The sequence below is a fragment of the Perca fluviatilis genome, chromosome 8, assembly GCF_010015445.1.
Source record: "Perca fluviatilis chromosome 8, GENO_Pfluv_1.0, whole genome shotgun sequence".
Taxonomy (NCBI): Eukaryota; Metazoa; Chordata; class Actinopteri; order Perciformes; family Percidae; genus Perca; species Perca fluviatilis.
Window position 1 is genome coordinate 19,265,021 of NC_053119.1, and position 20,414 is coordinate 19,285,434.

The window sequence follows — 20,414 nt, forward strand, 5'->3', positions numbered from 1 at the left end:
CACACAACCTCTGCATGTACATTGCTTTCCCTTTTTCATTTTGCATCCATGTTCGTCTTTTAAGTAGAGGAGCACTGAGATTTATTTCTAAAAGATGTAAGACTTGAAATTATAAAGATGACATTTTCTCTTTCTCCTGTTTCCTATTTTGAACTGCTGGGTAAATCCCTACTCCCTTTGACATGGGTCAGTCTGACCCAGCTAATTAATTTCCCCTTGAAAAGCCTCCTTGGTGGATGAATTGGACAGTGGGGTTTCTTTCTTTTCAACAAAGCTAAATGTGAAGTAAACCCATCTAAAGAAAAACTGATGCAGAGTACAACAGATTAAAGCCCTGCAGGTTTTGCATGCTTATGAATAAAAAAAAAAACACTTTTGTGGTTCTTTTTAAAGTGGATTTGTGGTTAAGATGTGCACGGTTATCTGGCATGTTTGCTGTTCTGCCATATAATGGTACTTACATGGCTCACTTACGTAACCACAAAGTGGCTGTGTTTCTAAGCAACCAGTAAAATGAAGGCTTAACCAAGGATTTATAAACACTGCGATTTATTGGGTAGGAGAAAGTTGATCATCCTTAAAACCAGTGGAGGAAGAACTGCATCTCTTCAAACGGCACTACTTACTAACTTGTCAGGAGTCAGAAAAGAAGAAGAAAAGTAAGTGTGATTCTTTGATAATTTGTTAATAAAGAATTAAAAAAATTCTTAGAATAGTAAAAAGATACTCTTAAAGATAAAAGATGTAGAAACATCTAAGCATACACTATGTTGAAAAAATTGTAACACACCTTGAAGTTTTACTCAATTTTAAATTTTATGTGGACTTTGTCCATGTATTAAGAGACTGTGTAAGCTACTATAATATAATAAAGTAAAACTGAGATTTTAGTTATGAAATTCAATTGAAACTCTCTCTCTCTCTCTCTCTCTATCTCTCTCTCTCTCTCTCTCTCCTGTTTTTATTTGGTTGTGTTCTGTCACAAATATTTGCAACTCACCATACATACATAATATCTTTGGAGAAGACACTAATGTTCTGATCATGATACACCTGTAATAACAGATACACATATAAGGGTTCCTCTATTTTAACATTAACCATTGGATGAGCTTGTTTTGACTGTTGGTTAAAGAAGACAGAAGCTTTATGAGCACAAGACAAACCAAGGACACAGTAAACCTGTTCAGGTGTGTGTTTTTGAAGGGGATGCTGCCGCTGGAGACACTCACCGCTGGCCGTGAGGTGGTCGACACTGAAGTCACTGCCCTTCTGCTTCTAATGCTGCTACTGCTGCTCTTCACTGCCTGGAGCCAAACAAACCGGTCACATATACCTGGTAAGAGACTTATACATAACTTGTATAGATTGATCCACGTGTACAAGGGACTACAGGTGTAAGTATATAAAAGAAACATGGGAAACATGACATGGGAAACATGACAAATATTTGTTTTAAAGATTTTTGGACTTAGACAGTACATTTTCATAAGGAGGGAATTCAGAGCCAAAGTTATGGTTTCTGATTCACATTATTGATTAAATAACATAATAGTTTACTTATTTCCATATAGGAAGATCTCTGTTTTCTCTCAGACATTAGAGCACTATTATGTCTTAAATCATTACCTGCTTCTTTATGCCAGGTCCTTCCTTCTTGGCAGGACTCGGTCCTATCCTCTCCTACAGCAGATTCATCTGGACTGGGATAGGAACAGCGAGCAACTACTACAACCACAAATATGGCAGCATTGTCCGGGTCTGGATTAATGGCGAGGAGACCCTTATTTTGAGCAGGCAAGTCTCCTGAGAGAAAAATAAATAAATAAATTAAAAAGAAAAACTCTTTACACTCACAATTTATCCCATTAATCTGTAGTAAGTCAAAGCCTGGCTACTTTTGCAGGTCTTCAGCAGTGTATCATGTTCTGAGGAGCGCCCACTACACAGCCAGATTCGGGAGCAAAAAAGGGCTGGAGTGTATTGGGATGGAAGGGAGGGGTATCATTTTCAACAGTGATGTCCTGCTCTGGAGAAAAGTGAGGACATATTTTTCTAAAGGTGAGCAATTACCTTACACAAGAGAGTATGGACTCAGAGTATTGTTGTGCCTTATTTCACCTCTCTTTGTCTATTTTCCGACACCTGCAGATTAAAGTCTGACAATAACTGAAACACATTTGAATTACCGTTTCATGGTTGTTTTATAGCTCTGACAGGCCCCGGCCTCCAGAGGACAGTGGGAATCTGTGAGAGCTCCACAGCCAAACACCTGGACTGCCTGCAGGAGATGGCCGACCCCTCCAGACATGTGGATGTTCTCAATCTGCTGAGAGCCATAGTGGTGGACATCGCCAACAGGCTTTTCCTCAGGGTGCCACTCAATGGTCAGCTGCACATTCACTGTCATATTCTACATCTCAAACTCAAACTTATTTTCTGCCAGCAAATAATATTTCAAGTTGTTGCACTGCAGCTCCTAAATCTGTTATGTTGTAACTCAGAAAAGGACTTGCTGATGAAAATCCAAAACTACTTTGAGACCTGGCAAACAGTTTTGATAAAGCCTGAGATGTTCTTCAAGATCGGATGGCTGTACAACAAGCACAAAAGAGCAGCGTAAGATCCTCACACATCACAGTAACTCAACATTTGGCTTGTGATTTCTTCAACCTAACCTTTGTGTTGCTTTTTGTGCCAACAGCCAAGAGTTGCAGGACGAGATGGAGAGCCTTCTTGAAATGAAAAGAAAGATTATAAATGAGTCTGAGAAGTTGGACGATGATCTTGACTTTGCAACAGAGCTCATCTTTGCTCAGGTTTGTCTCTTTTGATAAATCTATACCACCTGTGTCACTAAGTAACCATCCTGATCATGCTATGTGTTAGCTGCGTTCTGCATACCTTCGTTTTCTCTCAAACAGAACGTCGGGGAGCTTTCAGCAGATAACGTCAGGCAGTGCGTGCTGGAGATGGTGATTGCAGCACCTGACACACTTTCCATCAGCCTCTTCTTCATGCTGATGCTGCTGAAACAAAACCCAGATGTGGAGCTGAAGATATTGGAGGAGCTGGACACTGTCTTGAGTGAGTGCATTTGTGCTGTAACCTCTGTTTCACTCTATGACAGCTAAAAACAAAAATGTTTAATCAATGTTTTCAATCCATAAATGCTGCTTTTCATTTCCAGGTGAAAAAGGTGAAAACATTGATTATCAGAGCTTGAAAGTGATGGAGAGTTTCATCAATGAGTCTTTGAGGTTTCATCCTGTGGTTGATTTCACAATGCGAAAAGCTCTGGAAGATGACAACATCGAAGGCACTAAAATTACAAAAGGAACCAACATCATTCTCAACATTGGTCTTATGCATAAGACTGAATTCTTTCCAAAACCCAAAGAGTTTAGCCTGATGAACTTTGACAAAACAGTAAGTCAGCTGAAGGTTGTACAACATTATATGGCTCTAGAGACAAAAACAGCTTAGTGTTTACTTTCTCTGGTTGGTAGGTGCCCAGTCGATTCTTCCAGCCCTTCGGCTGCGGGCCTCGTTCCTGCGTGGGCAAACACATCTCTATGGTGATGATGAAGGCCATCCTGGTCACTCTGTTGTCTCGCTACACCGTGTGTCCTCGCCGAGGCTGCACCCTCAACAGCATCAGGCAGACCAACAACCTGTCGCAGCAGCCTATGGAGGACGAGCACAGCCTGGCCATGCGCTTCATCCCTCGAACAACATGAACTCAACAGTCAGCACTGAGACACATGCAGGGGTTACAATTTGGTGAAAAACACTTAATATTGCAAATTTTCAATGATTTCAACGATACAGAAATATTCCCTGGCCAAGGTTGTACAAATGTGCAAAAAACCCACAAACTAATAGTTTTTAGTTCTATATCTTGTACTAAATTTCTGATGTCCCAACAGATGTGTTGTCTACTTTAACATTAATTACATTTAGTGAATTTGTTGGAAGGTTTTAGCCGATACAGAGCAGTGCAAGCATGATTACCTGGCCCATGGGATACTGTATGGAAAACCAGGGAGGACATGGATATAGATTTAGTTTTGTTGTATTGAGAGGACACACAAAAAATAATGTTTAAAAATGACATGCATGTCCTAATGTGGTGCCAACCTTTTTTTGTTTAAGACCTGAACTGAGGGAATACAGCTACTAGTTTTTCATTTTGTTAATCATCAATGATAATCCTAGTTCAGTCATGCTATCATGATCATGTAACATATATATTTTATATACAGTATGTTTCATAGTATTATAGGGGTTACTGTATTAAACATTATCAAAGTTAAAACAGCTAAAGTATGGTATAGTGAGTAGTGTTTTATGCAAGGTAATGTTAGAATTAGAAATATGTCAAATATATGTCTTAGTATGATGATAAGATGAATCCAGGTAAAACCTATTACCCATCACTATTTCTTATTGTTTTCTTGTGTTAAATCTCTATAAATGTTAAAAAGAGACAGTTAACTTCTTTTTAGGGTATCAGTGAATGGAAATGTGGACTGTGCGACAAAGGCAGCGAATCAAATGTTACTAATACGTTTTTTACATTTGGTGTATGTAGTAAGTAAACAATGCTCATTCAATATATATTTGAAATATTGTTTTATATTGTAGCAAATATCAAATTAGAATAAAGAACATCAGAAAAGTCCAGGACATCAGTGTTTATTTAAGAAATAATCACAGAGTCAAAATCAAGTTCATTTACATGTGTTGGATTTATTCATAAGTTAGCAGAATGTAATGACAGGCACTCTAATAAACAATGATTTTCTCTGTACCACAGGCACAAATCAAATACGCCACTTTGGCGTTAGAACATAAGGCGTTGGGTTAAAACTGAGTTTTAGACACATTGTTAGCATCACGCTGTGCTCTAATCAGGACACAGGCAACAAAGAACAAAGGTAAACTTTCCCTTCAGGTTGAATTAAATAAAACAGGCTGAGACAAGTCAGATCTGGCACAGTGCGATCAAACAGTACATGGAGCACGATGATTTTCTTTCTTTCAGAGAAATTAATATAAAATATTTTCTGTAAGAATATAAATCCAATAAATATGTTTTTAATACTGCATTGATACAAAAATATAATAATCAAAAAACCCACCTCTCACCGACAGAAACATGAGTGCATAGAAGGCAGCGCCTGTGAAACACCAGGGGAAACTGAAATGCTCCTCATTATAATGACAAATGGACAATAAGGACATCTTCCTGTCATTGATATATTTGAGACAAAATACTCTCATCATAGATGTAAGAAATATGTGTAACTTCTGCAGCTGGAGGTTAGTGTCAGCATAATGTAATCCTAAAGACAAACATGTAGAGATCTTTTCTCTGTGTTGAAACTTCAGCAGTAAAGACGAGCAGGTTCTTCTTAAAAAGCAGCTCTCTGGGAGTAGTTTAAATTCTCCTGAAATGGTTTGTTCGGTTTGGTACTCCTAAAAGATATCAATATCTTCCCTGTGCTTCTCCCAAAGACACCTAATAAATAACATCAACCAATCCAATGCAAGGATTTGAGTTATTATTTCCATTTCACTCAGCATTGCTTCAATTAGTATTGATAAACTTGAAAAGAACAAAATTAATATATGTATTTGTCTGATTAAAATACAAATGGGCTTCACTGTCATGATTCTTGTAGCCTAGAAAGTGTAGCTGAAATTAGAAAGCAGGACATGACCTCTATTGATATTCAGCATGCAGACAAGGGGTGCAAGAAGTAACCAAGTAAGTCAATTCATGATTTTCCCTTCATACTGAGAATATCATATTCAATATTCATTTCACTCACTAACTGTAATGCTGTTTCAAGCATTACAGTTTTAAAGTCATCATGAAGTCCTGTCATCATTTTAAGACATTATTGTTATTCTGAAACATCAAACACCCACAGAAGGTTAAAAACACCGTCTTTTGGCCCTGAGGTTATTACCAGCCATGACTTTAAACAATCCTGTAAAATATTCCACCAACTTAACTGTTAAAAAGAAAGGATACATGGACAAAAAAAAATAAAGTCGTTGTCACTTATAGTGGAAGAGATAAACAAATGGTAAACACTGTAATATAAAAATGAGAATGCACAACACCAGATGTTCTGCACTACTGCTCTGTGTACCTTCCTCTTCAGTGGTTGAGGGTCCGGTGCTCATGTTGCTTAGTGGTGTCAATGGGGTCTCAGTGCTCCTGTAAAGCTCTCTGACAGTGGTACATCAGGCAGTCGGGCAGGTCGGGGACTGGAGAGCGCAGCCACACGGCCAGAGTTCCTGCATGCAGACGACAGTGCATCAGACACGGCTGATCCGGGAGGAGCCGGCAGGCTACAATACCTTCCATACCTGTCGGGGAAAATAATAAAGGTTACTCACTGATAGTGTAACATACATGGGAGTGCCGGTTGCACTTAAGACATATCAACCTATGTCATTTTTAAAACATGCATCTATCATGCTATGAGATGCCCTAGAAGAATATTAACAAAATGAATGACTTGACCTTGTGGGTTCATTTCTAGATCTTGGACAGCAGATGACAAAATAAACAGCTCAAAAGCTCTGGAACAAGTGACTAAGTGGACCTTGAGTGGAGATTGATTGTCAAAAAAAGTGACTGTAAAATCTCACAGATATGGTAGAGATTTCAAAAGACAAAGCAGAGACTGTCCGTGGCTGCATATTTGCTTCAGCTTGATGCTCTTTATTCATTACATCTGTTGCACTGCTTCTCTTATGTAAGTAAGCATTAATAACCAATTCATTAACTTTAATAAAGTCATTGGTTACAACTTAAAAGAAAACACTTTTTAAATGTGCCTTATTAGAAAGTGGTACCGAAGTAACTAATACTTTTGTACATGAGTGAAACACTAACATAATCTAAGCGCAAGATCCTCTTGATCGTTGTTTTTTTTTTTTTAAACCTTTACTTGTATCTTATGGTTATCTTCAGCTCGGTTAAAAGATCTGGAAAAAGTGAGTAAGTGGACTTTGTGTTGAGACTGTTTTGTGAAACCACTATTTTCAGGTCAAGAATTTTCACACTTTCTCTATGAACTAATTTGGAGTTGGGCCGGCCATGGCAGCCTTAAATAAAATACCTTGCTGAGTACTATGTATAGAGGTGTGTTTATATGTGTGTGTGTCAATGAGAACTAAATGTATGGTTACCTATGACTTCCACAACATGAAGTTGAAGTTTCTTCTCCAGCATATTCAGAGTGGCTGCGAGAGGTTCTTGGCCGTCACTTATCAGTGTCAGGTTCTGCTTTGTATCGTGAGAAAAGTCCAGCCACATTGTCCCGTATTCCTCCGTGGTCAGAGTCAAAGGTCTGAAGGAAACGTGAAATTACAGTAAGAAACCAATCGTCTCTTCATGGCCATACTTGGAAAAAAGATATTTCACCTGATGAAGCTGGTTAGAGGCAGTTTGTATGAGAACTGCACCGACTGAGGCGTCCCAACAGGAAACTGGTAAGATACGATCCCAACCACTTCAACATGGACTGAAGGTCTCTTCACGGTCAGGAAATACTGACACACTGCTACACTGTGGCTTCTCGCCTCCTGCACTCGACTGTCACACACACAGGATACCTGAAAAAGACAAAATGCCATTTAATATGAAAGGCTAATAAGATAGCATAAGACTTCACTAATAATGTTCTGCTTCAAAATGACTGTACCTCAAGTTCATCTGAGTCAAGCTCTAATATTATCTGTTGAATGTCAGAGTCAGAGGAGTTGTAAATGAAAACAACTAGTACTAAGAAATCATCTTTATGCACATGACAGGCCGAGAGATCCAGGCTTTGTTTGGAGCACAGAGGAGTGATTTCGGAGTGAGAGAGTCCAGAGAGCTCTGCAGGAAGATGAGAACTGAGACACAAGTCTTTAGGTCCATCTGGGTCCTCATGTAAACCCGGATCAGCAGCTACCAGCCCGTTATCCCCAATGAGAGAGGGGCTACTTCCCTTTATGTCACTGTCAGTTAACTCTACATCACAGTGGCCATTTGCAGCAGTGAGGCCATGAGTGAGTTGGGATGTCTGTTGGAGTGAAGAAACATCCAGCTCTGAGGTGATGTTGGTGTCCAGGAGGTTGTTACACAGCAAGTTATCCACTGTGCTCGGAGTAGAGACGAGGGAGTTGGATATTTGCTCGCTGGCAACCGAGGACGAGACCGGACCTTTTGCTTTTCTTCTAAATCGCTGGGGTGTCGGCTCAGATTTCCCCATCTGTTGAAGGAAAACTTTTAGTTGTAATAAATGCATTTATAGTAATGCACAGTGTATCATATTTGTTTTATCATTATTACAAGTTCCACTATGAATATTGCAAAGGGCTTCAATATCACATCAGGGTGGCTGAGAGTTACACAGCCAGTAGAGCTATTTTGATTATCTTATGTCATTTTCTAACCAAAATGCCAAACATTTTGTGCTTCCAGCTTCCCAAATATGAGGATTTGCTGCTTTTCTTTGTCTTATGTGAAAATAACGTTCGGCCTGTTGATCAGGCATAACAAGCATTTTGAAGACATCAACTCAAACTCCGTCTGAGAATATTTTGTGCCAACCACTTTCTGGCATTTTATAGATAAAACGATGAATCAATTCATTTAGAGATGATTGGCAGATTAATCAATAATGAGAAAATGTTGTTAGTTGCAGCCTTTATTCTGTGCCCCCTGTCGTAGACATTTTCAAATCTGTGAAGTGAGCATTCACGAGCTTACCAGACACAGAGAGCTTTGGGAGCTCAGGCCGACAAACAGTGAAGAGGCCAGCTGCCGTTTCTCCAGTTCGGGCTCGGGGGTCGGTGTCGGAGTGGGAGTGGGAGTCTGACTGGGTGAACCGTCAGCCTCTCCATGGTGGTTGGGTGAACGGAGGGGACTGGGAACCTCAACATGGGCACACTCCTCCACAGGTTCCCTCTGTGCCAGGTAGCCCTCCCTGCCCCACACCCTCTTTACACCATCCAGCTTCAGACTTGTAGAGCTACAACAAAAATCAAAGTATGATTTTTTTAAACCAGCCGTGCATTTGCGTGTAAGCTATTTTAATTCAGACAAGTGTGTGTATGTGTGTGTGTGTCTACGTACCCTCCTTTGTGTGAGAGTTCGGTGCTATCGCCTGACAGACCAGAGCTTATGGATAACAGTGTAGGAGACTGTCTGTCTGCGATGCTGCAGGAGGACATGCTGATGGGCAGGGACAGGCCGTATGGATCCAGGCTCAACGCTGAGGCAGACAACTCAGTCAGAACAAACCAAAACAAGGCAGTGTACAAATGCTGCCAAATCTGCCACAATCTGAGCCTCAATCGCTTACCTTTTGCCTGAGCTAGTTCCTCCTGCCGTTGATGTTGAGGCTTGTATGGAGCAGCGCCAGCAGCCAGCGCCTCCGACACGAATCCATCCAGAAATGATAGAGAGGAATCTACCTGGAAAACAACATCAACACCAACTGCAGGTTTAAACTTCTCCTTTCATGGGGATGGGAAGATCATTTGGAAATGTTCTGCAGGACTAAAGATGTTTTATGTGTGTGCAAATATAACTCATATCATATATATATTTTTCCACTTTATTTTTCCCAAAAAAAAGTAAAATTTTAAACAACTAAAAGAAGCATTTGTGTAGAATATTATTATTGTTCTCTACTTCCATCTGATTCTGAGTTCTGTGGTAAACCCAACCCATCAGGCTACTTCAGACATGTTTAAACAGCTGCTATGACTACAACTGAAATGCTGATCCCAGGTATTTTGATAAATACGGTCATTAATCTAATCTACTGTGTGTCACGGAGGGCAAGTGTATGCAGGTTTTGCTTTGCAACCATCAGATAATGAGCACCCTCTCTGCCGGAACTACAAAGGAGCATCATCTGCTGCGGTTCCAAGAGCTAAATCAGTTTACGGGTGTTTTCTTACACCCAATTTCAAGTTTCAACAGCAGCAGACTTTCAAAGTCCAATTAAATGTTTCCATGTTTCCAGTAAACCAAGGTTTCTAAGAAGTATTGATGGTAAACATTACAATGGTTTCTAAGAAGTATTGATGGTAAACATTACAATGACAATACACTGAACACTTCATTATTGTAATTCTGCAGCCCTGTATATACGTATGTTACCTCCAGAGGTTCATGGCCGGTGTCTCGAGGTAGCACCCTGGCTTGTAGTTCCCAGTCTTGGCTAAGGTGCTGCAGCTCCTGAGCCCTCTGTCTCAGTACTGTGTCCAGGGAGCTGCTATATGTTTCAGAAACCTCCTGGGCCACAGAAAGACCTGTCCTGCCCTCACAGAGCTTGGTCATTGCCATGAGGACCCAGCTCTTGGTTTCACTGCTGGTGTTCTTCATGTCCAGCAGTTTGGCCAGCAGCTTCAGGACTGTGGCCGCTTCAAGTTCCTTCCTCAAATAGGAGTATTCACCGAGGACCTGTGCACAGCAGAGGAGGGAGCGCAATTTTAGTGTGTTATTCAGTGAATATCACTGCATAGTATGTTGCACAATTTGATATAAGTTAGCTTTTTAAAGGGCAGGTAAAAATGAGTACTGTCATTGAAAGTTTTTATTCCATAAAAGATTTAAAAAGTATAATTTCATGCAACTCATTTTGTTTAGATACCTGAGGAACTCAGGCCAACTAATTATTTATGATCTTTTGAAACACTTCCACTTTTAAACAGATATTGTTTCTTTATGGGATTTGCTCTATTTACTGTATTTATTCTTACCAATGTTCTCTAAAATGCATTCTGTATTTCATCTCCTCTTACATTTTACTGTCCTTTTTAATGCCTGCATATTGTAAAGTAATTACATAAGTATGCTATAAACCAAACGTTGTGTTCCTTTTCCTTCTTCTGCTTCTTGTTCTCATTAATATCACATAAGAATTGTAGAAACTGCTCATTGTGCGAACAGAACTCACCCAGCTGATGACTTGGAGGAAGCGCTGTGGCAGTTTGCCAGGCTCTCCTTGCAGCAGAGAAACATATGAATCCACAGCAAACAGCCTCAACTTCCTGTCTTCCTCCACGCTGTCAAATCCTGGACCATTAAAGAGAAATTATTAGCATTACAAAATTATAATCAATATCAAATTACTAAACTGAAATTTTACAACACAGCATAACATCATGTACAGAACAAGGTAAGTGTGCGGGAATCTCACCCTCAGACAGCAGTTTAAGGAAACTGTTTGGGATGTCTGGCTGCATCATGTCTCCACCCAGTGAAAACACTGTGTTCATGGTCTCAATGAACCATTCATTGTCTGGTGCATATGTATAATGGTTCATAGGAAAAAAAACAAGGAAACAAGAACAAACCAGGTATAAATTATACAAAAGCATGCTATTAAAAGGATAGCATTTCTGTTTTTCAACACAGAACTAATTTAAATTTAATTTAAACTTTACCAGTAGCTTTATTATTGAGAAACAGAGACAGAACACAGTCCAATAGAGTTATCATCTAGGCCTTGAACAACCAATATAAGTCTACAGGAGAGCCATAAATGTCTTTATGCTGTTAAAAACAGTGTTGCATACCGTGCCTTCTACCAGGTTTTATTTTTGTCTTAACTTCATCTGTGTTAGAAGCAGGAAGTTGTGTAAAATGAAGCCCAGCTTCACAGAAAGTAAAGTCAAGGTACAGTGGGCCACCAGAGGTAAATTTAAATATATTTAAGGATATTTCTCTGCCAGTTCTGCCACCTTCCCCACCAGGTCAATGGTAGTGTAGTCATCTTTATTAATTCGCAGAAACTCCAGCATCTTCTCAACGATGACTGTGACATTCTGGGCGTTGGTGATCCGAAAGAGCAACTCCAGTGTCTACAAGAAAACAGAAAAAGCCCCATAATGCTGTAAACCCACAATTCTAACACAGCAAAAATCCAGACTACACCAGTATTTGCCTCACCTCACGCTTGATGATGAGGTCGGGATGATCGAGACACTCTATGATGGTCATCTGATGCTGCAGGGCCAGTTTAGGGTCCTGCTGGACCACATAGGTGAGGGCCTTCAAGCCTACAGTAACAATAAATTAAACATTTTTGACAGTGAATATCTGAAATCTTGATTGAAGAAATTACTTTAATCAAAGGTTTTATTTTTAATCTTACCGAGATATTTGAGATTAATCTTTGGTGACAGAACAAAATTGCCAATGCACTTTGCAGCTTTTTCCAAAAGTTCAGATTTGGGATGAATTGTGTAAATACATTTTACACACTCGTATAATATTGCTGGAAATAAAAAGACAGTGGTTGAAGAAAGTATTTAAATTATTTAAAATTTACTAATTTACAGAAACCGATACTTTAATTTTGACATACCGTAGGTGATGTTATGATTCATCTCTGCTCTTCGTAAAGACTCGTCGAGGACCTCATACATGATCTCACTTGTACTGTCAAACAGAACAGACTTACAAAATGTACGAGCACAAAGCACAACCACATGACACCATAAATATCCAGATGCATCAGGGGACAAAAAATAATTACCTCTGGTCATTTTTCCCAAGTAAGGACAATATTCTGAGAAGCTGAATTTGCAGCCATGGAGCAGGGACACTATGATAGTTAAAATCCATGGGCAGTTTTCCTCCCACCACTTGCTTCATTATGGTGACAAAACTTGCTGTCAGGTCCTTATAACCTTCTGGATTCTCCTGTAACAAAACAAAAAAAAAGTGACGAGACTGGATTACACAATAGATCAAACCAGAGTCCAGAAAAACTAATTACCTGGATCATCTGTAAGTAGATGTGTAGTGAAGCTGTCATGACACCAGGATCCTTGTCACACAGAGCTTTACGAAACTTGTTGTGGATGTGTTGAACTTGATTCGGTGCTATTAGGTAGAATTTATACAGTGCCAAGACTGCTTTTCGGCGAATGATTTCTCTGCAAAAATCATAATATTCAAGCTGATTTTTCATGTTTCAGTTCACCATGTGAATAAATTCACTTGAACACTTATTAGTAACAAAGTAGACTTGTAATTCAAAGAGCATTTCTTACTTTGGGTGATTAAGTTTCTCTTCGACCAGAGGAAGGATCGCAGGAATCATATCTTTGGGGAATATCTGGCTGACAACAGTTAGAGCCATGCAGACTTCAATAAGGTTTGTGCTCTGAAGATCCTGAAAACACAAAATACATCAACATCCCTTATGTAGACACAAGATGACAGATGCAGTAAAAACGTAATACCTACCTTTAAAACAGTGTTCACAAGGAGAAGAAGCAGCTCGTGACTTTCGTTAAGAAACAAAGACACAGCAAGGTAACCTGCAATTCAGAAACACAAACTTAATTTTTGCTCAAAACAGTGTAGGAAGATGCAGTGGAGTTATGTCAATAAAGTTGTTGTGATGACAAATGAAGGTTTAAAAAAAACTTTAAAAACTCATAAAGCTACTAATCATGCACTAGAGATGGCCCAATACCATTTTTTGCTTCCCGATACCGATTCAGATACTTGAATTTGCATATCGGCCAATACTGAGTACCGATCCGATACCAGTGTGTCATATATTTTATTATGTTTTAACAACTGTATACTACTATCCCTGTATGGATATGATATTATTTCTATCTTTGTTGTCGGTCTGGCTCAGGTTAAACACTTTGTAAAACATGAACAAACTGGTATCGGACCATCTCTATCATGCACCCTGTGTTGATCATGAGACAAACTGAGTATTGCAGAGCCATTTGGGTAAGGACTCTGAAGAATGAATAATCACAAAGAACATACCAACTCTTTTTTCCAGAGCAGTGCCTTGTTGAGCCAGTTTGATGGCATGAATATAGCTGAACGCAGCCTCATAACCGAGCATTTCACAGTAGATTGCTCTCACCATGAGCTCCTTCATCTGCCTCTGAATCAGATTATGCCACAAGGAAGAAGTAAACACATAAAAAATGTGAGGCATCACTGGACCTATCTGAATAATCTGCTTTAATGTACAAGACCAAATTGGAAAATCCAGAGAATGATACCATGGAGGTGTTGGGGGAGGACACCTGTTCTTTGATAGATGTTAGTTCACGTTGAATAAGTTTTTCCTCCTCCTGAAAAAGGGGAAACACACAGAGGATTTTTATACTCTGCAACAGCTGCCCACTCTCAACATCCCATAATGCACATGTTCCATCCCTGATGCATGTCAGGATTTTTGTAGATAGATAGATAGTCTCAATAATCTAAACCACTTACATTGTACTCTCAACTATTGCCTACAGTATACCATGTCAGTACACAATGTCAAGACAAGCTTTAGATGGGCAATGCATCACAGTGAACATCAGTTATATCTAGCTAATAATGGTGCATTCACGTGTTTGTGGGATATTATAACATCAAGGACTTGAAGAACAGTAACAATTTTTCAAAACGTCCACATTTGCCTTCCAGGTTTAAATTCTCTGCTACACAGTTTGTGAATGCAAAGCATTTTGGCAGTTGACTCTTTAACACCTTGGATGTCTGAGTTTATAACAAGCATATGAACGCACCAACAGGACAAGTTTAAAAAAAATAGTCCCAGCTCTGTATAACGACGTGATAACAGAAGTATCTGTAAATCAGTCTAAAACTATGCACAGTGCTGCACGGAATAAGTGTGTTAAAACACACAAGCACACACCTTTCTTTGAGTTAGCTAGCACAGACAGCTTAGCAAGCTAACGTTAGAGCATCATCAACAACTGACTCATATTATTTCACCTAAGCTCCAGTTTGTTTTTAACGACCGACTCACATGTTTGGACGTTAACTCAGTGATTCCTCTGATGAGGGTTCCTAGTTTTGAGGTGGAGGACAGTTTTGTAGATCCAGGCTGAGAGTCTAAAGACAGGAGGCTCGGCAGAGCTGTCAGGGTCTTCTCCACAACATCGCTCATTTTGCCAGCGAACAGCGGAACTTGGTAGCTGTTTTTTTCTTTCAAAATACACTTATTAAATCATCTATCCATCCCAGTAAGAGTTTCTTAAACGGAGCCAGAGAGTGTTAATTGTTAAATGTTGTTAGTTAATTAAAAAAGATCACAATAGGTAAAATACTAGCTTGTCAGTCGGCCATTGTTTTGATTCAGCAGACTGACCAGGCTTGGTGATGATGTCACTTCCGCTTGTTTTTTTGGGGGGAAACTTTATTAGAAACCGTAAACAAAAACAGTGGCTGCTTGGTCTGAACAGATCAGTACAACAAACTAAAACAATAAGATAAGGTAAAGAACAATAACGATAAAGTCATGATATTCAAAACTCAATTTATTATGTTTGTAATTCTTTAATAAACAGTCCCTTTAATAACTGTACACTAAACTACAATAGAATAATTACAGTAAATATGGAATTACAGCCAAAAGAAGTACATTCTGAGAATTTAAACATGTTTATATATATATTTAAAAGTATTTAGATATATAGTAAGGGACCACAGGTTCAGGGTGTCTGCAGTGACTGGATGTGCACATAGAGCAGGAAGTGGCTTCCACAGCTGGAAACAAACAGATGAGAAGTAAACCATCTTTTCAATTCATAGGGAGGGAACATATGTATTTCAGGTTACCTGTAAATGTGTACTTTTTGTTCTTTTACATTAGAATAATATTGGCAGGTGAGTTGCTGCAGCTTGTTGGCCGCACAGGGCGTGCAATTACATATATTTCCATATTTAATAAACTACAACATTGTACTTTTAATCATAATATTATATGCCAATACTCCTTCATAATCATTACTATTTTTAATTGGTTTCAGACTAACTTATATTGATTCGCTTCTACAAGCCAATCTAAACACTCAACCTCACTATCCCTCATAGGCCAATATTTCTCATTTATAGATTACTCATTAACATTTCACTCTTCTCGGTCTGTGGCATGAGAAAGTTAAGCCAAGTGAAGCCAAGGCCTTCATAAAAACCTTGCTCTTGTCCTGCAGATAGATGTTGCTTCCTAGTATCCCATTTTCTTCTACAGGCTGCATTCCTCCATTATTTTTTGTGCAGAAAAACAAATAAATATACAAGTAATGTCCTTTATGTGGGCACATACAATACATCACTTTATTGTGTCACTTCTACCTTAGACTGATCTAGTCACTACCAATGTTATTTTCTGCAATATACATTTAACATCTTAAGTTGTAACCATAAGTACCTCCATACCATTTTCCTTTAATCGTATTGTAATACAAGCGCATATCATTTGGTTTAATTACTCTCTGAAATATGTAAATCTACCATGACCTTGAGACTGGAGTATATACAATGCTATTGATATGACCTATGTACAACCAAAACTGAGCCTTTATCTCTGTGATTGTTCTCTAGCAAACAGAAATGTTGGTGTATCTTCAAGTAGGTCTGTGTACCATTTCATTCTCGGTGCCTTCATCCTTAAGCCCAGATCTGGAAAAAACAAACATTACAAGATATAACCAGAAAGATCACTGCACCTAGCAAAGTTGTCAGATCAGACAATAATAACGGACATCTCATACCCGAAGAGTGTGGTCCCAGGAACCTGTGCAGAAGGCCGTCCCATCTGGGGAAACACGCAGCGTACTGACACGGTTCTCGTGTCCAAACAGAATAGAGACCCGTGTTCCTTTGAGAACATCCCAAACATTTATGGTGTAGTCGTTGTAGCCGCCAAACAATAGCCGTCCTGAATGATTTAACAAAACATAAATGCTTTTTAACTATAACATACAATACAAATTATTTTAAGCTCTGATTGATCATTAATTGCTGTTTGGTTGCATAACCGCACTAATACTGAAGTGTATATTTCTTACCACTGAGAGAGAAATCAACACTGGAGACCCCAAATATAATGCTTTCTTTGGAATAAATAGCCACTTCTCTGTCTGCCCTTAAGTCATACAGGCGGCACTGTAACAAAGGTCAGTATTTAAATGTTAAAGATTGTTTTCAATATGTTTGCAATTGCACTTCATGTGGTAAATATCTCATTACTTACTGTAGCATCATCTGAGCCCGATGCAAATGCATCTCCACTGGGGTAGTAGCTATTAACCAGAAGAAACAGACAGTTAGGAACAAATACCTCTCTTGTGTTCAGTAGGATTTGATTATATCTGCCTTTTAGCACCTCCCAGTGGTGGTATGAAAAGAAAAAAAAAAGAAACAGACTGTCAGAATAATTTGAAAAATATTACAACGCATCACATTTCACACATATAGGACTTACAATATTAGCATTTTTCTCAGTGATGGATTCATTGAAAATATTTTTATCTCTACACTTATATCAGAACTCAAAATTGGCAATCTCTTACCGCACACTATTTATGTCTGATTCATGAGTTTCAAAGGACTGAATACACTGTCCTGAACGCATGTCCCACACATTGGCCTTCTTATCACAGCCCTGCAATAATACATAATGATGCATATTATTGCATGAAAAAATATTTGAAATAATTCAGTGAAGTTTAAATAGTACAGTAATAAGCTGTAATTAAAGGCGTCCTCACCCCTGAAACAAATGTGTTTCCAGTCTCGGAGGGAGCCAGGTCCAGACAGAGCACATCCGCTGCATGTCCATGGAAACTCTGCAACAGCTGCCCACTCTCAACATCCCATAATGCACATGTTCCATCCCCGCTGGAAGTCAGGATCTTTAAAACAAGCAGATAGATAGATAGATAGATAGATAGATAGATAGATAGATAGATAGATAGATAGATAGATAGATAGATAGATAGATAGATAGATAGATAGATAGATATATGATGTACAGTGTAGGGTTTGCAAATGTAAGGTGATTAAAAAGCAATTATGATTACTATGGATAAATAAAAATTTTTTAAAAAAGAGGTGAGCATTCAATCAATGTGGGACAACATTCTTCTTCAGTGTGTCTGTTGAGCAGGACAGAGACAGCAGTCTACCACCACTGACAATCTACTCCTCAGATGATGAGGAGGAAGAATAACAGCTGTTCTGGAGATCAGTAAAAGTCTACGTGGGAAAGCACACGGCTGTAAATGGATAGGCGTTGCTGTGTGGAACATCATGTGGCCAGGACATCAAACCAGGAGCTACTGGCTGCTGTGAATTATTAACAGAGTGGGGGAGCTCCGTACACTGGAATACGGAAGGCAGTGATTTCTGAGTAATAATGAGAAAAGCAGAAAAGCAGCCGTGTTTACAAGAACCTAAAGTTTCAGTAAAATTGTGGGAAAACATCTACTATCTCTCTTTTTCTATAAACATTTCACTCAATTGCTTTTTGTGGATGCATTTTTGTGTATGGTTGATATTCTCACCTGCATATCCGAGTTGGTGAAGCTGCAGGCTGACAGGTAGTTTGTGTGCATGGCCACTGACTTCTTCTTCGCAGCCAAGTTCTCATTCTTGTCCAGAGACAGAGGATACACTGAGCATTTATTATCCAGGCCCCTGTGACAGAAAAAAAAACTGTTTACCAAAACAAAAAAAGAAAACCAAACAGATGACACACCCATTTGGCTTATCACGGGTAGTAAGACACTCACCCACAAGCTACAGCACAGCCGGAGGGGGCGTAGGCACAGGCCATCACCCAGGTGCAAGGCATTGTCACAGCATGCTCCTAATAAATATCAAAAGACAAAGCTGCATGAGCCGCACTGGTACAGTGAGATGAACCAAATTCATTTGAATTAATTATTTAGAGCAGAACAGGAAGCTTTAGGCTGTGAGACATTAGCTGTGTTACAGTTTGTCCAAAATCAAAAACTTTAAAAAGGCAAAAGACACTTTTAGACATTAATTGTATGTAAAATACAATATTCTGTTGTTCCTTATATTTCTTGCATATTTGTTAAAATTATTACTTGGATTCAGACCAGTGGTTTAAGCTCAAGATAAATCTGAAGGGTCACAAAATGATTGTGTTAAATAGACATTTCTGTTAAACAAAATGTTGCTTATTTTTTGCCATTGTCTTAGGAAATACCAAATGCAAATACGTAATAAAATCTTTTAAATAAAATAATCTGAGGTGGAAAATCCCTTTTAGGTTGAAGGTACCTTATTGGTGGTGAAAGCATCCCACACAATCACCTTTCCATCCTGCAAAGAGATTAGAACAAGTACATAAAACCCATACACTGTAGATTATATGCAATTACAAACTGGCTCTACAATGAGCTGTGAGGTAGAAAATAAGGACTAAAAGCATTAAATTCTTCAGGAGCATAACGTGTGTGACCTGTGAGGAGCTGACGATCCTCCTCTTGTCCTTACACCAGTCCATACACAGAACTTTGTTGCCATGTCCCTTCAGAGTTCTTCGGGTCTTCATGACAAACTGACCAAGCCCCTCCACCTTCTCTGCCACCTGATGTACACACACACACACACACACACACACACACACACACACACACACACACACACACACACACACACACACACAACGTACAATACATCAAACCCTCTATACACCCTGGATTAATAATCCCAGGAGCAATAAGGATTACAGTAGGCCTACAATAAATTAAGGAATATTGTTTAATTAATCTTGGTTTAATCTATCATGTCCTCAAATAGCTCGTGTGAGCATCCCATAAAACATGCATTAGGCTGTTTCTAGATTTCTTTCCCACATCTTATTTAACATCGACCATATAGCTAAAATATGATTGAAGAAAAAAACACTAGCCTACATAGAAGAAATTCAAATGGAAGCACTGGGCTGTAAAATGGGGAAGCAAACAGCCTGTGTCAACTATCTGAGGTAACGTCGAGCTAATCTGGTCAATAATCAGTTTAGACACAGCCACGTCCCTGTAAAACTAGCAACATTTGACCTCCCGCTAAAATATATTTGTCTGAGACGTTTTCTGTTATTTGTCCCGTCACACTGTAAACCAGCGGTGAATGGAGGCCTCTCCATTTTCTGCACTCACGCTCGACATCGTGCAGCTTCGCTCTCTCATCCTCCAGCTTCGACTTCAGCGTCTCCGACTCCGTTTTGAGATGGGTCAGAGTCTCATTCAGCTGTACCTCCTGTGTCGCCATTTCAGGGATTAAAGGGGATCTCATATATTTCCTTTATGCAGGCAGCGATCGGCAGCGAAAAGGCTTAAAAACAGAGCTAACAGCTGATGCTGCTGACATGACGTCAGAGGGAGAAGATGCTCCTCCAGTTTCCAGATGGAGGAGGAGGAGGATCCTGGTGGTGGTGCTGGTCCACACGGGCTGCATCCTCAGCAGCCTTAATACCCTACTGCTCAATAATGCATTTAAATACTGCCGACATGGAAAACTGAATACCGTTTGTCTGTAATACAAAAACACAGCAGATAATAAAAATGGCACTCTGGTG

The 20,414-nt window shown here is 39.3% G+C and overlaps 3 protein-coding genes across 5 annotated transcripts; 1 reads left to right on the forward strand and 2 right to left on the reverse strand.

Annotated features, from left to right (window-relative positions):
• The first annotated feature begins 564 nt into the window (after positions 1-564).
• On the forward strand, positions 565-4,678 carry LOC120564066 (aromatase-like). 3 transcript variants are annotated; one of them, XM_039808733.1, is made up of 10 exons: positions 565-659; positions 1,207-1,339; positions 1,647-1,797; positions 1,907-2,061; positions 2,211-2,387; positions 2,505-2,619; positions 2,705-2,819; positions 2,925-3,087; positions 3,191-3,429; positions 3,510-4,675. In XM_039808733.1, exons 2-10 carry the CDS (start codon positions 1,210-1,212, stop codon positions 3,738-3,740), a joined length of 1,476 nt encoding a protein of 491 aa, XP_039664667.1. In that variant the 5' UTR covers positions 565-659; positions 1,207-1,209; the 3' UTR covers positions 3,741-4,675. The 3 variants fall into 3 exon arrangements, with proteins under 3 accessions (XP_039664667.1, XP_039664666.1, XP_039664668.1); XM_039808732.1 differs by having other exon boundaries at positions 2,211-2,619; positions 3,510-4,678; XM_039808734.1 differs by lacking the exon at positions 565-659 and having other exon boundaries at positions 3,510-4,676.
• A 49-nt stretch (positions 4,679-4,727) lies between these two features.
• On the reverse strand, positions 4,728-15,178 carry ap4e1 (adaptor related protein complex 4 subunit epsilon 1). Its single transcript, XM_039808690.1, has 21 exons — positions 14,829-15,178; positions 14,068-14,139; positions 13,823-13,946; positions 13,280-13,353; positions 13,084-13,205; positions 12,807-12,966; positions 12,564-12,730; positions 12,393-12,466; positions 12,180-12,302; positions 11,975-12,084; positions 11,747-11,886; positions 11,223-11,335; positions 10,980-11,098; positions 10,181-10,483; positions 9,375-9,486; positions 9,146-9,284; positions 8,780-9,041; positions 7,728-8,279; positions 7,448-7,638; positions 7,213-7,373; positions 4,728-6,384 (listed from the first exon to the last, which is right to left on the reverse strand). The coding sequence occupies exons 1-21, from the start codon at positions 14,967-14,969 to the stop codon at positions 6,224-6,226; spliced, it is 3,420 nt and encodes a 1,139-aa protein (XP_039664624.1). The 5' UTR covers positions 14,970-15,178; the 3' UTR covers positions 4,728-6,223.
• A 918-nt stretch (positions 15,179-16,096) lies between these two features.
• gnb5a (guanine nucleotide binding protein (G protein), beta 5a) lies at positions 16,097-20,277 on the reverse strand. Its single transcript, XM_039808751.1, has 11 exons — positions 19,996-20,277; positions 19,296-19,432; positions 19,115-19,156; positions 18,598-18,674; positions 18,370-18,502; positions 17,575-17,718; positions 17,377-17,468; positions 17,058-17,106; positions 16,873-16,969; positions 16,576-16,742; positions 16,097-16,483 (listed from the first exon to the last, which is right to left on the reverse strand). Exons 1-11 carry the CDS (start codon positions 20,129-20,131, stop codon positions 16,472-16,474), a joined length of 1,086 nt encoding a protein of 361 aa, XP_039664685.1. The 5' UTR covers positions 20,132-20,277; the 3' UTR covers positions 16,097-16,471.
• Positions 20,278-20,414: the final 137 nt, after the last annotated feature.

Coding starts and splice junctions, on each gene's coding strand:
- gnb5a (XM_039808751.1), bottom strand. CDS start 20,131: ATGAGATCCCCTTTAATCCCTGAAATGGCGACACAGGAGGTACAGCTG. Junction 18,503..18,597: donor GGCTGTGCTGTAGCTTGTGG/GTGAGTGTCTTA, acceptor TTTCTGTCACAG/GGGCCTGGATAATAAATGCT. Junction 17,107..17,376: donor TCAGACATAAATAGTGTGCG/GTAAGAGATTGC, acceptor TCTGGTTAATAG/CTACTACCCCAGTGGAGATG.
- LOC120564066 (XM_039808732.1), top strand. CDS start 1,210: ATGCTGCCGCTGGAGACACTCACCGCTGGCCGTGAGGTGGTCGACACT. Junction 1,798..1,906: donor GAGACCCTTATTTTGAGCAG/GCAAGTCTCCTG, acceptor CTACTTTTGCAG/GTCTTCAGCAGTGTATCATG. Junction 3,088..3,190: donor GGAGCTGGACACTGTCTTGA/GTGAGTGCATTT, acceptor TTTCATTTCCAG/GTGAAAAAGGTGAAAACATT.
- ap4e1 (XM_039808690.1), bottom strand. CDS start 14,969: ATGAGCGATGTTGTGGAGAAGACCCTGACAGCTCTGCCGAGCCTCCTG. Junction 12,467..12,563: donor CTTGGGAAAAATGACCAGAG/GTAATTATTTTT, acceptor TCTGTTTGACAG/TACAAGTGAGATCATGTATG. Junction 11,336..11,746: donor GTGGCAGAACTGGCAGAGAA/ATATCCTTAAAT, acceptor GAACCATTATAC/ATATGCACCAGACAATGAAT.